Source organism: Trifolium pratense, linkage group LG5 (genome assembly GCF_020283565.1).
Source record: "Trifolium pratense cultivar HEN17-A07 linkage group LG5, ARS_RC_1.1, whole genome shotgun sequence".
NCBI lineage: Eukaryota > Viridiplantae > Streptophyta > Magnoliopsida > Fabales > Fabaceae > Trifolium > Trifolium pratense.
The window spans coordinates 24,906,098-24,927,877 of record NC_060063.1 but is presented as its reverse complement, the minus strand read 5'-3'; the positions used below and the strand labels follow the sequence as shown (position 1 = coordinate 24,927,877).

Genomic DNA, 21,780 nt, shown 5'->3' with positions numbered 1-21,780 from the left:
TCTCGCCCCTCACCATGTAAAGAACTCTGATTTGGGCCTAGTTTTAAAACCTCATGTTACAGCATTGATTTGGGTCTAGTTTCTTCACATGTGTGTTGCCTCATTACCACTACCTAGCTGAATGCAGTTTTTGGCATAAAGGTTAAACTGAAACAGGGGGAGCTATCTTCTTCATAATCATATCCTCGCTGAATGCAGTGGTTAAATTGAAACACATTTAGTATGGTACTCTCATTCTCACTCAAGCCAAATACAATAGAATTTTGCTTTGCCTGCTAATTTCAATATGTCCAAGTGTTTTTTATAAGCATTACTTAGTATATGATTTCTTTTCTTGATTCAAGTGTTAATCTCAATACTTGATTCATTAATCCAACAAACACCAATGACATGATTAACCACATGAAATCAGAAAATCAGCAACTATATTTTCAAGTATGCAGAATCATTATTGTGCATCGGAGCAGAAAATATAAATGAACCGAAAATCAGTTGTGTTCCCTCAACCTAAGTCATAGGCTTAATAATAAAAAAAACAATAGTAACAATTACATAATACTGAAGTAACCACTGAGATTTTCCATAACAGAGAATTATAATCAACTAGTAACTTTGTGGTCTGGAACTACAATTTTATGAGGATTAGTTTATAGACCTTAAATACCAATTGCATTACTCATATTGATACATTTTTAGAGAATACACATAAAAATGTAGAATTTCATCCACAACGGATACAATTCAATAAACATTACCTTCCTTTCTCACCAAGGTATATTAGCTGTTGATCCTCCCTCCTAATTCTGCAATCACACATGAAAATTATCAGTTTATAAGTTAAAAACAAATTATGTAAAAGAAGGCGCGCGTACACACAATATTGAAAGTACTCTCAATGTTTTCATTAAGTCAAAGTATATAATTCCAACCTATTCTATGAAATTAAGCCCCATTCAGCTAATTCCACATGATTCAATATCATATCCTATCATGGAAATCATTTCCATCTTTTTCTTGTATTAAATTTTTTAAAAAATTGTTTTGAAATCACCTCTGACTTCTAATGTTTGTTTGAATGTCTTACTGTCATTTGCTGATAGATATTAGATAGTCCTTCAAACATACAATTAATCTAAGCTATCATAAAAAAGAGTATTCACACAATAGGGTTATTGAGAGTGGTGCACCGTGCAAGACGTGCAAGACTTAGTGCACTGGTACACCATAGACGTCGCCTCACTGAAAACAACATATACAAATTAACATAAATACAAACATGTTAAACATGGAAGAGAAACTTACTTTCAAAAAACTGAAACTAAGCTTTCAAAATAGTACTTGGATGTGCACCGACCAATACCATCATCATTAATTCTTCTAAGTGCAGTAATGTTTGTTCGCTCTACTCTATTATTTCTCCGATTATAGATAATTGCTTGGAAATCTTGACAATAATCTAGTACCAGTGTATCACCGTCCTCAGAAAGAAACAAAGGCTCCAATCTTAAAGAATACTTTATGAAATGTTCATCACTAAGGTCATCATCAATTTGAAGATTGTGACAACTAACTTTAAGGAATTGAGTCCAAGAATCTTCAACCCCAAATTTCTTCATCTGCCATATAATGAAATCAGTTTTCTTGTAAAAATAAGAAAAACAAAGAGAGTCCCCCAACAAACAAATAGTTGGAATTCTATGTGGCATTTCATCAAAATCACGAGGCAATAAGTACCGATTGTATGTCTCCGTCATCAAATCAAGCGAAACAATAACAAATTGCTCAACAGGAATATCTTTAGTATCATACACATTATAATCAATTTCATTTGGAATAGCCAACCAGTTAATAGTGCTTCTGAAATACAAACCATCATACTCGAAATCTTGACAGGGACTGTCCAAAAGAATAGGATCAACAGGGAAACTTTCAATATCTCTCCAAACGTTATCGCCCAAACTAAGAATCCTCACATTGCTTCTCCGTTGACGTTTATTGTAACGGTATGCCACCACCTTATAAGTGTCAGTTGAATTATCACAACCGAAGCTGAATTTGTAATAACCATCAAAAAGAAAAGGAATATCTTCATCTCGAGGATTGCACTCTTCATGAAAATATCCAAATGTTGGAGATATTATTCTGGTGGCCGGGTTCCATAAACGAAGCCAATACTTTTGATACTCGTCGTAAGAATCACCGGCCAAACAGATAAGTCCATTGCAAGATCCAACTATGCGAGAGCATCCTTTGTTTTCCATCAAGTAGAAAGGATCAACGGAAATGGTGAATGATGGATTCTCAAATAAACTACGTATGGAGTAAGGAATGATACCGCGATCTCTATCATATTCGGCGTCACTGCCATCGGGTGAAAATCCTGGGCCTGGGATTCTTACGTCGTGATCTGTGATTAGTAAGAACTGAGGATTTTGTAATGTTGATTTCTTGAGGTGCAATTTCACAAAGACAGGATGGGAAATGAGAGTGTCATAAGACTTGCTAAGACACCTAAATCGTAGAATAGATTTTACAGGAAGAACGGAAAAGATCTCGCCGATCAGATCTTCGGGGAAGAATACCGGCGACGGAGCCATATGTTCTGACCGATATATTATGGACGCAGCGCGGTCATAGTCACAATTGTATACAAAACATTCAATTACTTCAATTATTATTATTATTATTGGTAATATATACAAATTTGTAAGTATATAATTTTATGTTATTTTACTTTAATTATTTTTCTGTTAAAAGTAAAAATACCATAATAATAATAATTAATTAAGTTATACAATTACAACCTTCTACAAGTTACCAGTAATTAAATTATTTAACAAAAAAAAATCTTATGAAAAAAAATAACCAAAGACAAATTCTGTAATTCTTTTCATGGACGACATTAATTTGATCATGAATATGGAAGTTAGTATATAACTTTGACGTCCATTCCCCTGTCACGACCCAATCTCAGGGTGTGACTGACGCACAGAATAACACTAACTCATCATATATCATGGTCTATGAACAAGACTGTATTCTTTCTTCGTTGCAGCAAATGGAAAACTTTAGATTCCTCGATAGAACATAAAAAAATAGTTTGAAAATAATTACATTCCTAAAACCAACTCATATTGTCAAAACTTTCATAGCATTATTATTACCGTAAACAAACTCATACATAGTATAGTACCACAAGGCACAAACCAACATACATAAAACAACAAATTCATGTTAGAATTGGCCTAAAATTATATCTTTATTATTTAAAAGTAAAAAAAATAATGAAACTAAATTTGAATGAAATGAGTTTTTTTTTAAAAAAATAATTTGTTTTACTACTAATTACAAAGGTTTCTCTTACTACTCAAACTAGAGGATTTCCAACTACCTTTTTACCTTATTTACTAACCATTATATTCCCTTACGACTATCCTCTAAGTTACATCTATATACCATAGAATCCTGAAATCTGGCACGCAGTAAACACAATGCTGCACTAGATGCTATAGCATACGTTGCAGCAACACAGTCGCAGAACACAGTAAATAAATAAATAAATTGCAGAACAATAAATAACACAGATAATTGTTAACCCAGTTCAGTGCAACGTCACCTACTCTGGGGGATACCAATCCAGGAATGAATCTGTAAGACCCGTAATTTCACAGTTTATTTTGTGTAAGGAAAATAAATATTGGATAAAAGTTTTAGGGTTTTTGTTTAAGTCGTTTTGTAAGTATCGTTGTAATAGCGGCATTTTGCTGAGTTTAAGTCTGTTTTGTACTCGTGCGCTGAAAAGGCACAGACTTTTGGGCTGTAATCCTCTTTTATGTATGAGAAGGTTTATGCATATTCAGAATGACGAGTTTTGGATTATTCTCACTTTTGGAAAACGAGTAGAAATTTTACCCGCTGACGTAAAATTTTACGGTTTCGGAATTCAGTAAAATTTTAGATAGAAGATTTATATATCTGCGCGAGTTAGGATATGTCCACAATGGAAGATTTATTTTTCTAAGTCCACAATGGAAAAAAAAAGTGATCCCATTTTTGATGAAATGATCATAGGTGGTTGAAAATATGATTATAGGGTTGTATTTGAAAAGAAAAACTTGAAACTTATGACGCAAGAAAAACTCGATTATTTTGTCGAGACTTTTTCGTAAAATTTTTTAGGTTGTTTTCAAGTGTTTTGGTGTTGTGTAAATGGGTCCTTTGGTGTTTAAAAGCCATAGAGGTTATGGTATGCTTTGAAAATGAAAATTTGTGGGAGAATGCCTTGATTTCTCAATTCTGGACGAACTGTGCAGGGGCATTTTCGTCCATTTAAAATTGTTTCAGTTCCCTCAAAACTTAACCATTTGATCCGTCTTTTCGAGACGAAGAGTTTGGCGTATGGTTCGTCTCGAGTGGACAAGAGTTGAATTAGTTATGGTCATTTTAGTTTGAAAACTATTTTGTCGAAAATGTGTTTGTTTTGTGAAAAATAGTGTATTTAACTTCGGAAATTTTTAATCACTATGGGGAGGACTCGGAAATAATATCCGAGAGTGTTAGGAAGTGCCTTAGACACCTCTAGACCTTTGTGGATAGGTTTAGTTTCGTTAAGATAATTTCGGAGAAACTTATTCATTGTCCGCTCGTTATTTTTAGGAAACGCGAAACGGTAGATAGTGTGAAACGTTGTGGTTTTTGGTTGGAAGCATTGCCGAGGTAAGGGCACCTTTATTTATGTCTTATAACTGTAATGATATGTGTGTATGCTTGGACTGTGACATGGTTGTGTGCTTGGCATGTTTGTATTATGTATTCTCGAGACGAGAACGTGTTTTAAATTACACGCGTTATTTACATATGTTTGAGATAATATGTATTAACATATGATTGGATTACATATGCTTGAGAGGTATGTATTTGTTGCATTAGCATATATGGGGAATCGTATGCTCATGCATTTCATAGTACGTGGTTGCGCGAGTGGACCGCGGGGTGTGACGATCCTGTGACGGGGTGTCCACCTTAATCCTTCGGGATCTTTATTGAGTCCCAATACGTGACGATCCTGTGACGGGGTGTCACGGAGTGCGACGATCCTGTGACGGGGTGTCCACTCTAATCCTTGAGATTGTGTTGATGATAGTAGAGGTAACGATCCTGTGACGGGGTGTTGCTAGAAACCTACGACTCTCCTTTATGAGAGGTTTTTCCGGAAATCATGCATGTAACGATCATGTGACGGGGTGTTACCGTGGCGATCCTGTGACGGGGTGCCACACTTGTAACGACCCAAAATTTAGTATTCGTTATTTAATTATTTTATTACGCGAGGGCGTGATTTATAATTAAATTATTAAGCGGCGAATAATCATTTAGCGAGAACGTAAGTTAATGAGCGAGAAGTTATGTTGTTTGGGCCTTTGGGCGTGGAATAGGCATTGGGCCTAAGCCAAGTGGGCTTTGATCCATGAGAATAGAGAGAGCTATAAGTAGCAAAGTCAACCATGAATAGTCTCATAAGTTGCAATTCTTGAGAAAGAGCAAGAGGAGGAGCTCATGAGGGAGAGGGAGAGCTCGTGGGAGAGAAAGAGAAGAGCAAGCTTGTGGATTCGTCGAGCTAAGGTACGAGAGTTAGATTACATATTCGTGAGTGATTCGAAAGAGGGGAGGATGTCGATTCCTCCATTCCCAAACTCTTTCCACTCTATTTTCTTGTGGGTTTTGTGGGTGATTTTCTTAATGGAAAATGGATTCTTTTGATCCTAACATGTGTAGTGAACTCATGGTAGATGAGGTAAACAACTTTGGGGAGTTGAAAGTGGGTATATGTAGATGTTTGATCAATGATTTGCATGTTTTGTTAAACTTGCTTAATATGCAAGAAATTGACATGATTATGATTGTTTGAGGTATTTGGATGTTTGGAAGGGATGATTAATGTTCCTTGATACCATATATGTTCGAAATGACTGTTTATATGAATTTATAACATGTTTGGATGAATTTTTGAGTTGATTTGATGTTAAACCGCCTTATTGAAACTCAAGAACAGATATTTTTCTGGTATAGTTCGCTAAGCGACCAGGAGTTCGCTGTAGCGAACATGTTCGCTGAAGCTCGCCAAAGCTCGCCATGAGCAGGTGACTTCCTGGTGAGGTTCGCCAAGTCTCGCTAAGGCTTCGCTTAGCGAAGGCCTCTGTGACAGCAAATTTTGTTAATGTTTGTAAGTGTAATTAGACACTTGTAACATGGTTTAAGGGTATCCTTACATGATTGTTGATACATGTTGATACTGTTAATACTTATTGTTAATCGTTATATGATCAATAAACGTGTGTGCAATAAGTTGTAGCTTAAAGTGAGCAATGTATATGTTTTAGCATTAATTTGCAATGATAAGAGAATGATGTATGTTTTATGACATAAGTGTAAATGAAACCTTGTGTGTATAAAAATGAGTATGCAGATAATTATGATGTGAATAATTATGAATTGAGTGATAGGATATTGTGTTATCCTAATGTGTTAGATGTTGGAATTGTGTTTCCGCATCAGTGAATGAATAGCTTCGAGCTAGATAGCGTCATGTCTTTGATGTGTTTAAAAGTAATCATGCATTCATGAATAATTGTGTTATGGGAATCATGTGAATTCCAATAATTGATGAAAATGGTTTATGTTTATGAAAAGTGGTCGAAGATGGGATCATGTTATCCGAGATCTGGAACCCATATCCAAACATGATATAAAACTGTGTGACTCCTCTTTATGAGTGAGATGGTTGATGATAACCGAGATCCGACATGATTTTAAACTGTATTGATGATGATCCTGCATGATCTAAAACTGACACCATCCAGCAACGATGTAAAACTGAATGAGATGGTCTAAGTTGGCCAGCATCCTGCATGATGTAAAACTGATGTAGAGTCCGTGCATGACTATAATCTGAACAGTCCGTGCATGACTATAATCTGAACAGTCCGTACATGACTATAATCTGAACAGTCCGTCATGACTGAAATCTGAACAATGTAAATTGGTACCACATGCATTAGTCGTGTCTAGGGATGACATGACATTGGATAGTTGGCATTAGATGCATTAGGGTAAATGCACATGTATTTGATAATTGTTATGTGACAATATCTGATTGGATTGTAATGTGTTTTCCGTATGTGTTAAGCTTTGGTATTTACTAATTGTTTAATACTGTGATTGTTGCCATGACTTGGTATGTGAGTAGAGTCCGTCATGACTATAAAATGAACAAGTGTAGAGTCCGTCATGACTATAAAATGAACACTTTGGTAGTGTCCGAGAAGACGTGAAACTATATGATTGGTGTGTTTGTAAATGAATGATTAATTGGTAGTCGTATTTGACGATGTATGTGCGTGAGTTAGAAATGTATGATAGCGTGTGAAGTGTGTAGTATACTACTCACACTTATATTTATGTTTATGTTTTCTAACTCTCTGCTTTGTGTTAATTGCTGGACCTTTGGGGGTCCAGGTTGACAGGTTATGTGTTAGCCTCGTCCGAGTGCAATGGTGAAGCTCTGCTCTGATTGAGACACGGGAAAAAGGGGTTTTTATATGTATATGCATGTAGTCCTCTTAGTATACTCTGTTGGTCTTAAGCTTTCATTTGAAAAGTATCCGTTTTGTATAACTAATAACGCATCGTTCGATGCGAGGTTTTGTTTTTAGTTCATTCGAATATTTTACTAGATAAATGTATTAGTATTATCTTTGAATGAAGTTTGTGATATTCAAACCAGCGCTTTATAAATCAGATTTTCAATTTTTCCGCTGCGTATTTTCGAAAAAGATTTTATAAAGGCAGAGTTAATTAAATAACGGGTTTGGGTGTTACAAAGTGGTATCAGAGCAGGTCGTCTTCGGACTGTGAGGTTAGGTGTCAATCAGAGCCGGTCTGTGCATTCAGATCGAGTTAGCGTGTGTGCCAGTTGTGTCTGTCTTTTCTTGTTGTGTGTACTTGATGCGATTGATACTTATCATTGTTATAAGTTATCAAGTCAGGTAGTGGTTGTGTATTTCTATGCTTAAAGTTTTAGAAATTTGTGTGGTTTGAACTTTTGGTTTGTAGATGCTTATTGCTAATTGTTGATGATCCAGCATGATGTAAAACTGCATGTGATGAAGATTTTGTTGAAAACATAAGATTATTTTCTTTTGAGTAAGTGAAAATGAATTTTTCACTAGAGTGAGAAAGGAGTAGGATGTAAATAGATCCTAATGTGTGTTGTTATATGTTTGTTTATAACATGTGGTAGATTGATTTCTAGTACTTAGTGTGGTTCTTTAATTGAACTATGTGAATGTATTCTCATGATGAGAACTTGTTTTAGAACATGCTATGTTTTATACATGTTTGAGTAGATGTTGTAAGTATGCGGGCAAATGAAATGTAATGCATGTACTTGACTCGATGTCTTGTGTACATGGATGTTTTGTTGTCTTACATATATTTTAGTTATAAATATATGTATTGACATGTTGTTGTGTTTATATATGCTAGTTGTTACGTAGGTTGTTACATTAGCATAGATGGGAATAGTGTGTTTATGTATTTTGTAGTGGTGTGTATGTCAAAAGGACTGCACCGGGGTTTTGAGTAGATGCTTAGATATCTTACCTTATGTTTACCCTTTGCATACGACATGCATGTGAATGCTGTCGGTATTAGATTTCTCTTGGGAGGAATAAATTTGGAATCGATAGGACGGTTAGGTGCTTACACCGGATGTTCTAGTGGAAGTGTAAAGGTGGGTTTGAGATAAGTGGGGGAGAAGATTTTGTCTCTCCAAGATGTTTCGAACGCGAGGAGTAAGGACGAATAGAGATGTTCTTCAAGTGGATTGTTTAAGATTGAGTAACGTCGTTCGAAGTGGAGTCCTTATTTGGAGAATATTTTGGAGGAAGTATCAGATGATCATTTCGGAGTGAGTCGGAATGAAGTTGTTTAGCCGTAGGGAGAATGTGGCCATTGGGGAACGATGGAGCAGATTGAATGTTAAGTGAAAACTGTTGCTGGGAAACGGGGAAGACGTGTGCGTCGAGGGTAAGAAAACCTAGTGATGATCATACGACGAGTATGCGAATGATGGATACCTTGAGGGTTAAGTTAAGTGGGAGATTGATGTTAAGGATTGAAGGTGTGGTTAGGGAACTGAAAACCCGATTACAATAAGCGGGACTGGTGGTGTTTCTAGCGGAACTCGTAGCAAGAATGTTCCATTGTTTGGTTGTCTTTCACTTGATGGTTCATCCTCAAAGAGGAGGAAGAGTGATAAAGATGGAAGCTTTGTTGATGAAAAGTTTTCAGGGGAATCTGATGAGAGTTGTGTTGGAATCAACAAGACGGAGATCATGGTTGTTTGGAAATCAACTTTTGATAGTAGCTGAGATTAAATATGGAATTACTAGGTGATCGAGAAGGACCTAGGAAGGATTTATAGCGGCTGAGTGTGTTAGAACCGAGTAGTCATTTCTTGGAAAGATTTGAGAAGCTTAGAAAATAGATGTGAAGGTTGGAGAACCGTTAGTGTTATTTAACCAAGGAAAAAAGAAGTGAATTCTCAGAAGTAGATGAGAATGGAATTAAGAAATACCGTGTTAGAAATTGGTATACTTGTTAAGTTATCGAGTGGTAGTGGATTGTACGAGTAGTAGAGTTATTCCGAGATGGAAATGGGATAACAATTTGATGGATTTTGTAAGAGTTTGTCGAGAAGAAAATATTTTCATTTAGATGGTGATCGGACAATTAGTGTCGAGGGTGGATGAACCTTTGGAGGTTGAAATAAAGCTAAGTGTGAAGTGTCGTATTTGAATAATTGGAAATAAGAAAGTATCAGAGAGAGTGTTTTGTACCATTCGGAAGTAAGAATGAGATTGACAACGACTTATTGGAAAAGTCGGTGGAGACTAAGTGATGTTGGGAACATCGTATATGTTAGAGTAGTATAGTAATACTATGTGGTAAGGAAATGAAATATTTTGGATATTTTCATCATGGACGATGAAATGATAGTGAGTCGACGAGTGACTTAAGGTAATATTTTGGATAAGAATATTTCGACGGGAAATGATATCGGGAAGGTCATGTTAAGGAAGTCAGAAATTGGATAAGAGATTATTTGGAAAATAAAACAGTTATGTTGAATGTTCGACGCAATGATTTGGGGAATTGCAAGGAAAAAGAATTTGACGGTTGGATAGTATATTTTTGGCATGTGTTAAGAAATTTGAGAAGTTAGACAGCAGATGAGCGTAGAAGTTGTGCTACCGAATGAATGGTTGGAGTGAGATTCGACGCAGTTAAGAACTTATGGAGTTTGAAAAGTTGTGAAGTATGCAACGGAAGGGTCTTTCGGAGTATTTTGGGTTAAGTGGTTTTGTTTTGGAGTGGTGCTGTGAGTACCGTAAGATGTTAAGAGAAAGTTGTAAGTAGTTTGACGAGAATGGTTTATGCCATCATCACGATTGTTGACTATCTATCGACAAATCGAGGGATTAGCTGTCCTTGATCTATTGTTGATGAGTAGACGAGATTGTGTCGATTGGGATTGACTGATTTTGTCAAACTTGGTTTGGTTTGGAGTTTGTATGTTGTGTTGGTACGAATCCGGAAGAAGTGTGAATTTGAATCGGAGTTTGTGTAAGAGACTGTATCGGTTAAGGTATTATGACTAGAAAACCCGTTGGTTAGAATGCAAGTTGGGAATTAGAAAGTCGGATGAGGGAATTTATCCGGAGTTGTGTTTGAGTCGGGTAATTTTCGAGGGCGAAAATCTTTTAAGGGGGGTAGAGTTGTAACGACCCAAAATTTAGTATTCGTTATTTAATTATTTTATTACGCGAGGGCGTGATTTATAATTAAATTATTAAGCGGCGAATAATCATTTAGCGAGAACGTAAGTTAATGAGCGAGAAGTTATGTTGTTTGGGCCTTTGGGCGTGGAATAGGCATTGGGCCTAAGCCAAGTGGGCTTTGATCCATGAGAATAGAGAGAGCTATAAGTAGCAAAGTCAACCATGAATAGTCTCATAAGTTGCAATTCTTGAGAAAGAGCAAGAGGAGGAGCTCATGAGGGAGAGGGAGAGCTCGTGGGAGAGAAAGAGAAGAGCAAGCTTGTGGATTCGTCGAGCTAAGGTACGAGAGTTAGATTACATATTCGTGAGTGATTCGAAAGAGGGGAGGATGTCGATTCCTCCATTCCCAAACTCTTTCCACTCTATTTTCTTGTGGGTTTTGTGGGTGATTTTCTTAATGGAAAATGGATTCTTTTGATCCTAACATGTGTAGTGAACTCATGGTAGATGAGGTAAACAACTTTGGGGAGTTGAAAGTGGGTATATGTAGATGTTTGATCAATGATTTGCATGTTTTGTTAAACTTGCTTAATATGCAAGAAATTGACATGATTATGATTGTTTGAGGTATTTGGATGTTTGGAAGGGATGATTAATGTTCCTTGATACCATATATGTTCGAAATGACTGTTTATATGAATTTATAACATGTTTGGATGAATTTTTGAGTTGATTTGATGTTAAACCGCCTTATTGAAACTCAAGAACAGATATTTTTCTGGTATAGTTCGCTAAGCGACCAGGAGTTCGCTGTAGCGAACATGTTCGCTGAAGCTCGCCAAAGCTCGCCATGAGCAGGTGACTTCCTGGTGAGGTTCGCCAAGTCTCGCTAAGGCTTCGCTTAGCGAAGGCCTCTGTGACAGCAAATTTTGTTAATGTTTGTAAGTGTAATTAGACACTTGTAACATGGTTTAAGGGTATCCTTACATGATTGTTGATACATGTTGATACTGTTAATACTTATTGTTAATCGTTATATGATCAATAAACGTGTGTGCAATAAGTTGTAGCTTAAAGTGAGCAATGTATATGTTTTAGCATTAATTTGCAATGATAAGAGAATGATGTATGTTTTATGACATAAGTGTAAATGAAACCTTGTGTGTATAAAAATGAGTATGCAGATAATTATGATGTGAATAATTATGAATTGAGTGATAGGATATTGTGTTATCCTAATGTGTTAGATGTTGGAATTGTGTTTCCGCATCAGTGAATGAATAGCTTCGAGCTAGATAGCGTCATGTCTTTGATGTGTTTAAAAGTAATCATGCATTCATGAATAATTGTGTTATGGGAATCATGTGAATTCCAATAATTGATGAAAATGGTTTATGTTTATGAAAAGTGGTCGAAGATGGGATCATGTTATCCGAGATCTGGAACCCATATCCAAACATGATATAAAACTGTGTGACTCCTCTTTATGAGTGAGATGGTTGATGATAACCGAGATCCGACATGATTTTAAACTGTATTGATGATGATCCTGCATGATCTAAAACTGACACCATCCAGCAACGATGTAAAACTGAATGAGATGGTCTAAGTTGGCCAGCATCCTGCATGATGTAAAACTGATGTAGAGTCCGTGCATGACTATAATCTGAACAGTCCGTGCATGACTATAATCTGAACAGTCCGTACATGACTATAATCTGAACAGTCCGTCATGACTGAAATCTGAACAATGTAAATTGGTACCACATGCATTAGTCGTGTCTAGGGATGACATGACATTGGATAGTTGGCATTAGATGCATTAGGGTAAATGCACATGTATTTGATAATTGTTATGTGACAATATCTGATTGGATTGTAATGTGTTTTCCGTATGTGTTAAGCTTTGGTATTTACTAATTGTTTAATACTGTGATTGTTGCCATGACTTGGTATGTGAGTAGAGTCCGTCATGACTATAAAATGAACAAGTGTAGAGTCCGTTATGACTATAAAATGAACACTTTGGTAGTGTCCGAGAAGACGTGAAACTATATGATTGGTGTGTTTGTAAATGAATGATTAATTGGTAGTCGTATTTGACGATGTATGTGCGTGAGTTAGAAATGTATGATAGCGTGTGAAGTGTGTAGTATACTACTCACACTTATATTTATGTTTATGTTTTCTAACTCTCTGCTTTGTGTTAATTGCTGGACCTTTGGGGGTCCAGGTTGACAGGTTATGTGTTAGCCTCGTCCGAGTGCAATGGTGAAGCTCTGCTCTGATTGAGACACGGGAAAAAGGGGTTTTTATATGTATATGCATGTAGTCCTCTTAGTATACTCTGTTGGTCTTAAGCTTTCATTTGAAAAGTATCCGTTTTGTATAACTAATAACGCATCGTTCGATGCGAGGTTTTGTTTTTAGTTCATTCGAATATTTTACTAGATAAATGTATTAGTATTATCTTTGAATGAAGTTTGTGATATTCAAACCAGCGCTTTATAAATCAGATTTTCAATTTTTCCGCTGCGTATTTTCGAAAAAGATTTTATAAAGGCAGAGTTAATTAAATAACGGGTTTGGGTGTTACAACACTCATTCATTAGAGGTTTGCATTAGGCTATGTGCGCATTTTATTTATTATGCATGTGTTGAGGAAAATGATAAGTGTTTAGCCGCTTTCTATTTGGTACTTGGTATTTGTATTTCCTGTTTCCAGTTGGTGACCCTTATTTTGCATGCCATATCGCGGGCTCCTCCCACCCCCAGACGATGGAGCGCCATCTGAGACCGTAGGCCGTGTGGACGGCGAGGACTTCGTGGACTATCCCGGAGTGTAGAGAGTAGCGCTTTTTAGGCTACACTTTTGGTTAGGCTTAGGGCCTAGTTTGTATTTTGGATGACTGTATGTCTTATACATTTATACTCAGACATGTTTAGTGCCTTTTGGCCTTGTGATATATTCGGTTCATAACTTGTATTTTTTGGGTTGATGAACTAAATGTATCCGCCGTATGTAAATTATTCAGGTACACACTTTGCTTCGAGGAAGCCCTGTAATATAATGTGTTGATGTTATATTTATTTTCTATTGAATGACGAATTGCCGAGATAGCTGCGGGCGTTCACGCGCGCCATTTTATTTAAGCGTGTTGTTTTAAAAAAAATAAAATAATACCCCTTTTTATGCTTTGAAAAACGGGGTGTTACATTTTGGTATCAGAGCTCGGCAGTAGATCTTCAAAGGGAAAGTGTGTACGTGAGTTAACAGTCTGAGGTCAGTCAGTTAAGATTAGAGTCGCGTCGGTTTAGCGAATCGTTAGTGGGTAGTAGTGAGTCTTATTTGCTAGTTAGTAGTGTATTAACTCGTTTCGTTAATGTGTGTCTTCAACCAACCTTACCGTAGCTACTTTAATCCTTATATGTTGGATGTGGAAATTCTGTGGAATTGGAAAAGGATTTGATTAAAAGATTTGGTTTTTCAGGAAACATGCCTCCAAGACGGGCACCTGTTGCTCCTGTTACCGAAGATGATCGGGTTGAGCGTATGGCTAACTCGATGAATGTGATGGCGGCTGCCATAACAGCTCAGACTAATGCAAAGACCCAAAGAGATTTGGAGAAGCGCGAAAGAGAAGTCCATGCTGTGGGGACTCGTGTTCTTACAAGTTTCAACCATCAGAATCCTCCAAGGTTCCGTGGTGACGGAGGACCTGCTGCTGCTGATTTATGGCTCCAGGCCATTGAGAAAATTTTGGGGGCTATCCATTGCTCGGAAGGAGAAATGGTGAACTTGGCCACCTACCAATTGCTAGGGGATGCTGAATATTGGTGGGGCAACACCAGTCTGCTAATGGAAGCTGCATTTGAGGAGTTCTCATGGGAGAATTTCAAGAGAAAATTTCTGGCCAAATATTTTCCGGAAACAGCTAGGGAGAGGTACGGGGAAGAATTCCTGAAACTGACTCAGGGAGGTTTGAACGTCGAGGCCTATGCCAAGAAGTTTGAATCATTGTCTCGACACTTCCGTTTCTTCAGGGATGGCATAGATGAGTCATACATGTGTCATCGATTTCAAGGAGGGCTGAGGTACGAACTGCAAGATGCAGTGGTGCCGTTGGGGATTCGACAGTTCCAGGTGCTTGTGGAGAAGTGCCAAGAGATAGAGGACATGAGGAATAAAAGGGTAAATCGTCAGGGGAGTTTTAGTGCTGGGGGACCTAGCCGTCCCAGTCATCAGAGTCAGAATCGAGGAGGACGTGGGACTAGGCCTTACAACCGCCCACAGAATAATCGTGGACCACAAAATTCTGGAAACCAAGGAACCCGAGGAAAACAAGTTAGAGAGAAGCAGACTTGCTATAAGTGTGGTGAAGAGGGGCACTATGCTAATGAGTGCGGGAATTCAGGAACTGCGACAATATGTTACAATTGTCAGAAGCCGGGCCATTTTGCTAGAGATTGCCGTGCTCCAAAAGCGGAGCCGTCAGAGAATGCAACACAAGGAGCTCGACCCACCGCCAAAGGACGTGTCTACTGTATGGGCACGGAAGTGAGTGGTCAGGCGAGCAATGCTATTCATGAGGACTGTCATATAGCAGGTAACTCTTTGACTGCTTTGATTGATACCGGAGCAACTCACTCCTTTATATCTTTGGATTGTGCAAATCGCTTGAAATTGCTTGTTTCTCCGCTGCCGTTTGATTTGAATGTTTCTACTCCTGCTAGAGATTTGGTAGTTAATACAGCATGTTTACATTGTTTGGTAAAGATTCAGAATAGAGATTTCCAATATTCATTTTCATGATAGTTTTACATAAGATTAAGAAGAAAAGAGATGAACAAGCATATCAATGATGATTCGTCGACTATTGTTGTGTATTCACCTTCAAATCCCCTTGGATCTGCCTCTTAGGTCTCTCCTGGACGAGTTTTGTGTCTTAGAATGGAACGGTCTCTATTTTCCAGCAACCGATGGCTATTTATACAAGTCTTGAAATTACAGTCTCGCTTAGCGAGAAATCCTCTCTTAGCGAGAAACCCTTTCTTCACCGATAGGGTTGCTGACACGTGGACGACTGACTGCCTGATCTCGCTACAGCACGTTGAAGGCATGAACTTCCTGCCAATTTCTCGCTGGGAGCTCGCTAAGCGATATTGATTTTCTGCAATATTTGACAGTTTGCTTCATTCCACAATCCATACAAAAAGTGTTGGAATTAGATAGAAATAGCATAAGTTGATCATTTTACTAATAAAACAACTATTTACATAATAATGGGGAATTTGATATGAATTACTTGCAAAATAAGTTAAGAAATGCTTTAATTTTTATTTTTTTTAAGCTAAATTGGCTCATTCAAATTGGCACCCGAGAGAATGGAACGTGAGACCTTAAGGAGGAGCACACTCTCAAATCTCAAGTCAATACCACCAGATCAACCCAAATGCCTTAATTGAATATGTAATTTTATCATTTTTTGGCACTTATCATATTCCTTAATGCTTCACATAAAATTTTACTACAAATGTTAAAATAAAGTGACATGATGAATAAATATATTAATTGATGTGTTTAAATTGGTTTTTGAAACCTCTAGTTTTTTACTTAATTTCAAGATCAAAAAAATTCAATCAGTTGAATGGTCTTTTTCTATATGAAAGGTAACAAATAATTATCCTTTGAACGCTCTAAAAGTTGCATGCTATGTTATTTTATTTTTTTGGTACATTGCATGTTATGTTAATAATTAATAATTAATAATTAACTACTGGTAGTAAGAATTTTATCATCCTTTTCGTGATTTAATTGATGTTATTGGCATTTGGTTTTGAATAACACTAAAAGATTGCGGCTAAGTGGACATGTTTGACAGGCCCTTGCAGATGTTATTTTCCTCACACAAAGTCCAAAACTTGATTTTAAGAAAATCTTTGTCATGAAATTATTACAACGAGTTTCAATTTTAAACAAAAACTATTCTTGAGTAAAAACTTAAAGTATTGAAACAATGGAGATTGATTCAGTTGATAAGGCGATAAAGAGTTGGCTCATATAAGGATACGTGAATTCAACTCACACAGTCGGTACGAGGATTTCTTTGTTGAGTGATTTATAATTACTTGTGTAAGTGTTTTTTCAGTCGGCTATGTTTGGTAAAAATAAGTTATAAGTTAGTTAATAGTCGAAAAACTAACATATAGTTGATGGTTGATAGCTTATAGCTGAAAAGTTATTAGAATAAAATTAAAGTATTATTATAAGTTGTTGTTAGTGGGTAGTTATTATATTTTTTTAAAAAAATAATAAATGAAAATAATAAGGGTAAAAATGGAATAAAATGTAAAAAAATGATAAGCTATAAGCTCATACGATAATTGAAATCCGTTTGGTTTAGCTTATTTTTGAGCTTATGCAAACAACTTATGCAATATAAATTAGGTTTTATACTATTTTATAAGTCCAACACTAATGAAAATTGTATTTTTATAAGCTATTTTATCATAAACTACCTTCACAAACTTATAATAATACATAAAAATTACATAAATTGTTTGCATAAGCTAATAAATAACGCTATAAGCTAATTAGATATGCTTGTTACCAAATACGTCATTTTTTATCTAACAAGCTTTTAAACTAGTCCAATAAATTATAAGTTAGCTTATTAGACTTACCAAACACGCCCTTAAAACTTGTCTGGACTCTCAACAAACCAAAACTAATCTAATAAAAAGTAAAAAACCAAGTCATCCATTTATAAATTGTCTTATGTACCAAACAAACTATTTATAGAGATGGCTGAGTTTCACTCATATGTGCTGTCATTTTGGTTTAAATCCAAAGTTGTCGAGTTAATAGTTTTTATATAAAATTCTATTGTAAATTCTCAATGAATTTGGTGGTTTTCCATAACTTCACGTTAGAGTATACCTCCCCAAATCTAAGTCCATTGCTATGAAAGAGGTATAAAAAAATCAGTGTCGTATGTCTCTTGAAGACATTGGTTAACATGATCAATACATTTTTGGTGCTATCAATAATTGAATGAGCTTAAGACATTGTTTGTACTTTTTTATAAAGAATAGGAAAAAATGACTTCGAACAGAGACAGTTTAACAAGTACAAAAGTATAAAACCAAACAACTTACAATGAAAAACTATGGCATATCATTACAGAACTCAAAAATTATTTAGTAAATCTTTTGTATTAGACAGATATTATGTACCATCCTATTCAACTTTTTAAGTTATATCAGTATATGTTTGGTATTACAACGAGTATGACAAAATGCATCATGATTTTGCAGAAGCTATAGATGTAGCTTTTGGAAAATCACAGTGTATCACCGTGATTCTGACGTGATACCAAATATAGGCTCAGTATATCACTGCAGCTAATTGAGATTACTACTCAATTAAATCTTCAACAATGATGAATTCAAAAAAAAAAAAAACTTCAACAATGATAAACATGGGGAAAAAGACAATAATAGGAAATGAAAGCAGCCAAAACAAGCAAAATTCATTTTCATATATATGTACCACATAAATATAAAGTGGTCCTAATACCATACAACAACATAACATTATTAAACTTCTACATGCAACTCTTCTTCTTATAACTAATTCCATGGTTTAAGAGGCATCATTTTGTAGTTAACAGGAGAACTTAGATTCTCTCTTATACAACAAACAAACAAAATTCCCCAACCAAAATTACCTAATTAGAAAATAACAAAATCTATAACATAACAAGATTAGAGTCTAGATAACAGATTTGGATTAGACGCAGTAACTGCATCTTGGCCGTCCATCTGAATCGACCGCCAAGATCAATTAACTATGTGAAACATCTCAACAGCCTCAATGGCCGAGTTTGCTTGCTTACACAGCGTGTTGTAGTAACTGCAGCAAATCCGGATCCATCCTAGATAACATAATCGGACCACGAAGTATGGTCCATAGTAAAGCTAGGAGCCTTATCCAACATGATAGGATTATCTTTTCCACCAATCAACTTAGCTGGATTACCAACAGCAGTAGTTCTTGGTGGAACATCTTTCAAAACAACAGAACCAGCACCAATTTTAGCACCATCACCAATCTTAATATTCCCTAAAATACATGTTCCTGCACCAATCAAAACACCATCACCAATCTTTGGATGTCTATCACCACAATTTTTACCTGTTCCACCTAATGTAACATTATGCAAAATTGCAACATTATTACCAATAACAGCAGTTTCACCAACAACAACTCCTGTTGCATGATCCAACAAAATCCCTCTACCAATCATAGCACCAGGATGAATATCAACAGCAAAAACTTCAGATACTCTATTTTGAATCAAAAGTGCTAAAACTTTTCTTCCTTGTAACCATAATTTATGAGCTACCCTATGAGCTTGAATAGCTAAAAAGCCTTTGAAATTCAATAAACAATGAGCATAGCTTATACAAGCAGGGTCTCTTTCTTTCACTGCTTTCAAATCATCTTTCACAGCACTTATAATATCTTCATCATTATTCAAAATACTCATGAAAAGTTCAAAAAGGGTTGTGCTAGAAAGACTCAAATTACTCAAATGAATTGAAAGTTGATTACATAAAGCACTTTCTAATGATTTGTGAGATAAAATTGAGCTGAAATAATAGCTAGATAAAATTAGTTCTTTATCTAAATCTAACCTTGCTTCTTCTTGAATCTTCAACCACAAATCATCCTCAACATCATCAAAAACACCAACACCAACATCATTTTCAACATCATTCTTAACATCATCATTAACATCAAGATGTTGAAAATCATCTACAATGGTTTTTGTTTGTAAGGTTTTTTCATGATTCATTGAAATGGGTACAGAGGAAACATGATCAGAAAAAGTGGGTCGACAGAATTTGGCAAAGTTGAATGAACAATCATCAGGTTGATGATGAGAAACATTAGGTTTACGAGAAATAGGAGGGGATGAAGAATCAATACAAGTAGCCATGGAAGAAGAAGAAAAAGGATGAATTGGGATTAAAGTTTGAAACTTTAGGGGAAGAAGAAAAATGGGTTTGAATTGAATTGGATTTTGAGTGAAAGGAGAAGTCTTATATAAAGATGAAGTGAGGGTGCGACCTAGAACATGAACAATCATGGAAAATTAGGAAAATTTTCTCGGGAAAATTAAAATTAATTTTTGGGATAGGGTTTGAGAATAAAAAAATAATAAAAAGGAAATAAATAAAAAGGTAAAATAGAAAGGAAAAGAGAAAGATGAATTTTTGGTTATGAATGTGATTCGTGTACCGAAAGGAAGGGATAGTGTCCTGGTCTTAAGGAGACCACACATGACACTATGATAGGTATAAAGACAAAACAAACCATATAGAGACGAAATTTTTTGACTTTCATCATCGGTTTAATCTAGTTCGAATGTCAATTCTAGTATTAAGTGTTTTTGGCATTCTTCCGATCACAGTTACTGCAATTTAACACAGCTACTGTGTTCATAAAATAACTAATTTAAACCATCCGATTAGAAATGAATGGTTGAGATCTCATATTGTAAAATATTATTAAAATTTCGTTAATGCATTTTGAACGGTTGAAATCGAGATGGATGGTTGAGATTTACTATTGCCACAAATTGAGGTCCTATGAAGGACATCTTAGTACTTTTGCAATATTGCAAATGGTGTAAAAAATAGAGAGTGTTTGCCTTTTTTCTTTTTGTTTTTAAAGTCTAAAAAGGCAATTATTGTGAGAATAACTTTTTGAAACAATGTTTCGTAAAACAAATCGGATATGGAATCGACTAGAGAATAAATAAATACTTTTGACTTATAATCAAGTTGTTTTAAATAAATTTCACTCAAGAAAAAAAAAATTGTTTTAAATGAATTGAATTAGAATAAGATTCTGATCCTTGAAAGTTTAGAATAAGATTGTGATCCTTGAGAAGAAAAAAATTGTGATCATTTTAAGAGGTGCCAATGATTAATAGTTAGTACTAGCCTACTAGGGTTTAGTAGAATTTGCGGGACATATATGACCCCTTAATATATAAGATTATCTCTTTCAATTAAATGTAACACAATTAAATGCACATTGGACGATGGTGTAAAACTATTTTACACTGTCGGTGCATATCAATTAAACTCTTTCCTAAAGGATTTAATTGATATGCACTGACGGTGTAAAATAATTTTACAGTATCAACTAATATCAACCATGTTTTTCGCCACATCACCCCATTTCACCCCACTTTCTTGATATGACATGGCAAAATGATGGTTGTTTATTGGACGATGGTGTAAAACTATTTTACACTGTCGGTGCATATCAATTAAACTCTTTCCTAAAGGATTTAATTGATATGCACTGACGGTGTAAAATAATTTTACAGTATCAACTAATATCAACCATGTTTTTCGCCACATCACCCCATTTCACCCCACTTTCTTGATATGACATGGCAAAATGATGGTTGTTTATTGGACGATGGTGTAAAACTATTTTACACTGTCGGTGCATATCAATTAAACTCTTTCCTAAAGGATTTAATTGATATGCACTGACGGTGTAAAATAATTTTACAGTATCAACTAATATCAACCATGTTTTTCGCCACATCACCCCATTTCACCCCACTTTCTTGATATGACATGGCAAAATGATGGTTGTTTATTGGACGATGGTGTAAAACTATTTTACACTGTCGGTGCATATCAATTAAACTCTTTCCTAAAAGAGTTTACTCATTAATTAACATCTTATCTATAAGCAAAAATAAATAAATCAATTAATTATGTAAAAAATTAAATTTTTGCCTCTCACAATATTAAATAATTAATATAAAGATTATTTTGGAATAATGACGATTAATGTGAATCTATATTTTTTTGAATTAATATATTTTATACATACAAAATTTTCACA

The 21,780-nt window shown here is 35.5% G+C and overlaps 2 protein-coding genes across 2 annotated transcripts; both read right to left on the bottom strand.

Annotated features, from left to right (window-relative positions):
- Nucleotides 1-559: 559 nt before the first annotated feature.
- LOC123885732 (F-box/kelch-repeat protein At3g23880-like) lies at nucleotides 560-2,597 on the bottom strand. Its single transcript, XM_045935047.1, has 2 exons — nucleotides 1,303-2,597; nucleotides 560-803 (listed from the first exon to the last, which is right to left on the bottom strand). Exon 1 carries the CDS (start codon nucleotides 2,595-2,597, stop codon nucleotides 1,305-1,307), a length of 1,293 nt encoding a protein of 430 aa, XP_045791003.1. The 3' UTR covers nucleotides 560-803; nucleotides 1,303-1,304.
- Nucleotides 2,598-18,348: 15,751 nt separating this feature from the next.
- Nucleotides 18,349-20,194, bottom strand: LOC123885731 (serine acetyltransferase 1, chloroplastic-like). The gene has a single exon (XM_045935045.1). It carries the CDS (start codon nucleotides 19,994-19,996, stop codon nucleotides 18,779-18,781), a length of 1,218 nt encoding a protein of 405 aa, XP_045791001.1. The 5' UTR covers nucleotides 19,997-20,194; the 3' UTR covers nucleotides 18,349-18,778.
- Between the last annotated feature and the right edge of the window lie 1,586 nt (nucleotides 20,195-21,780).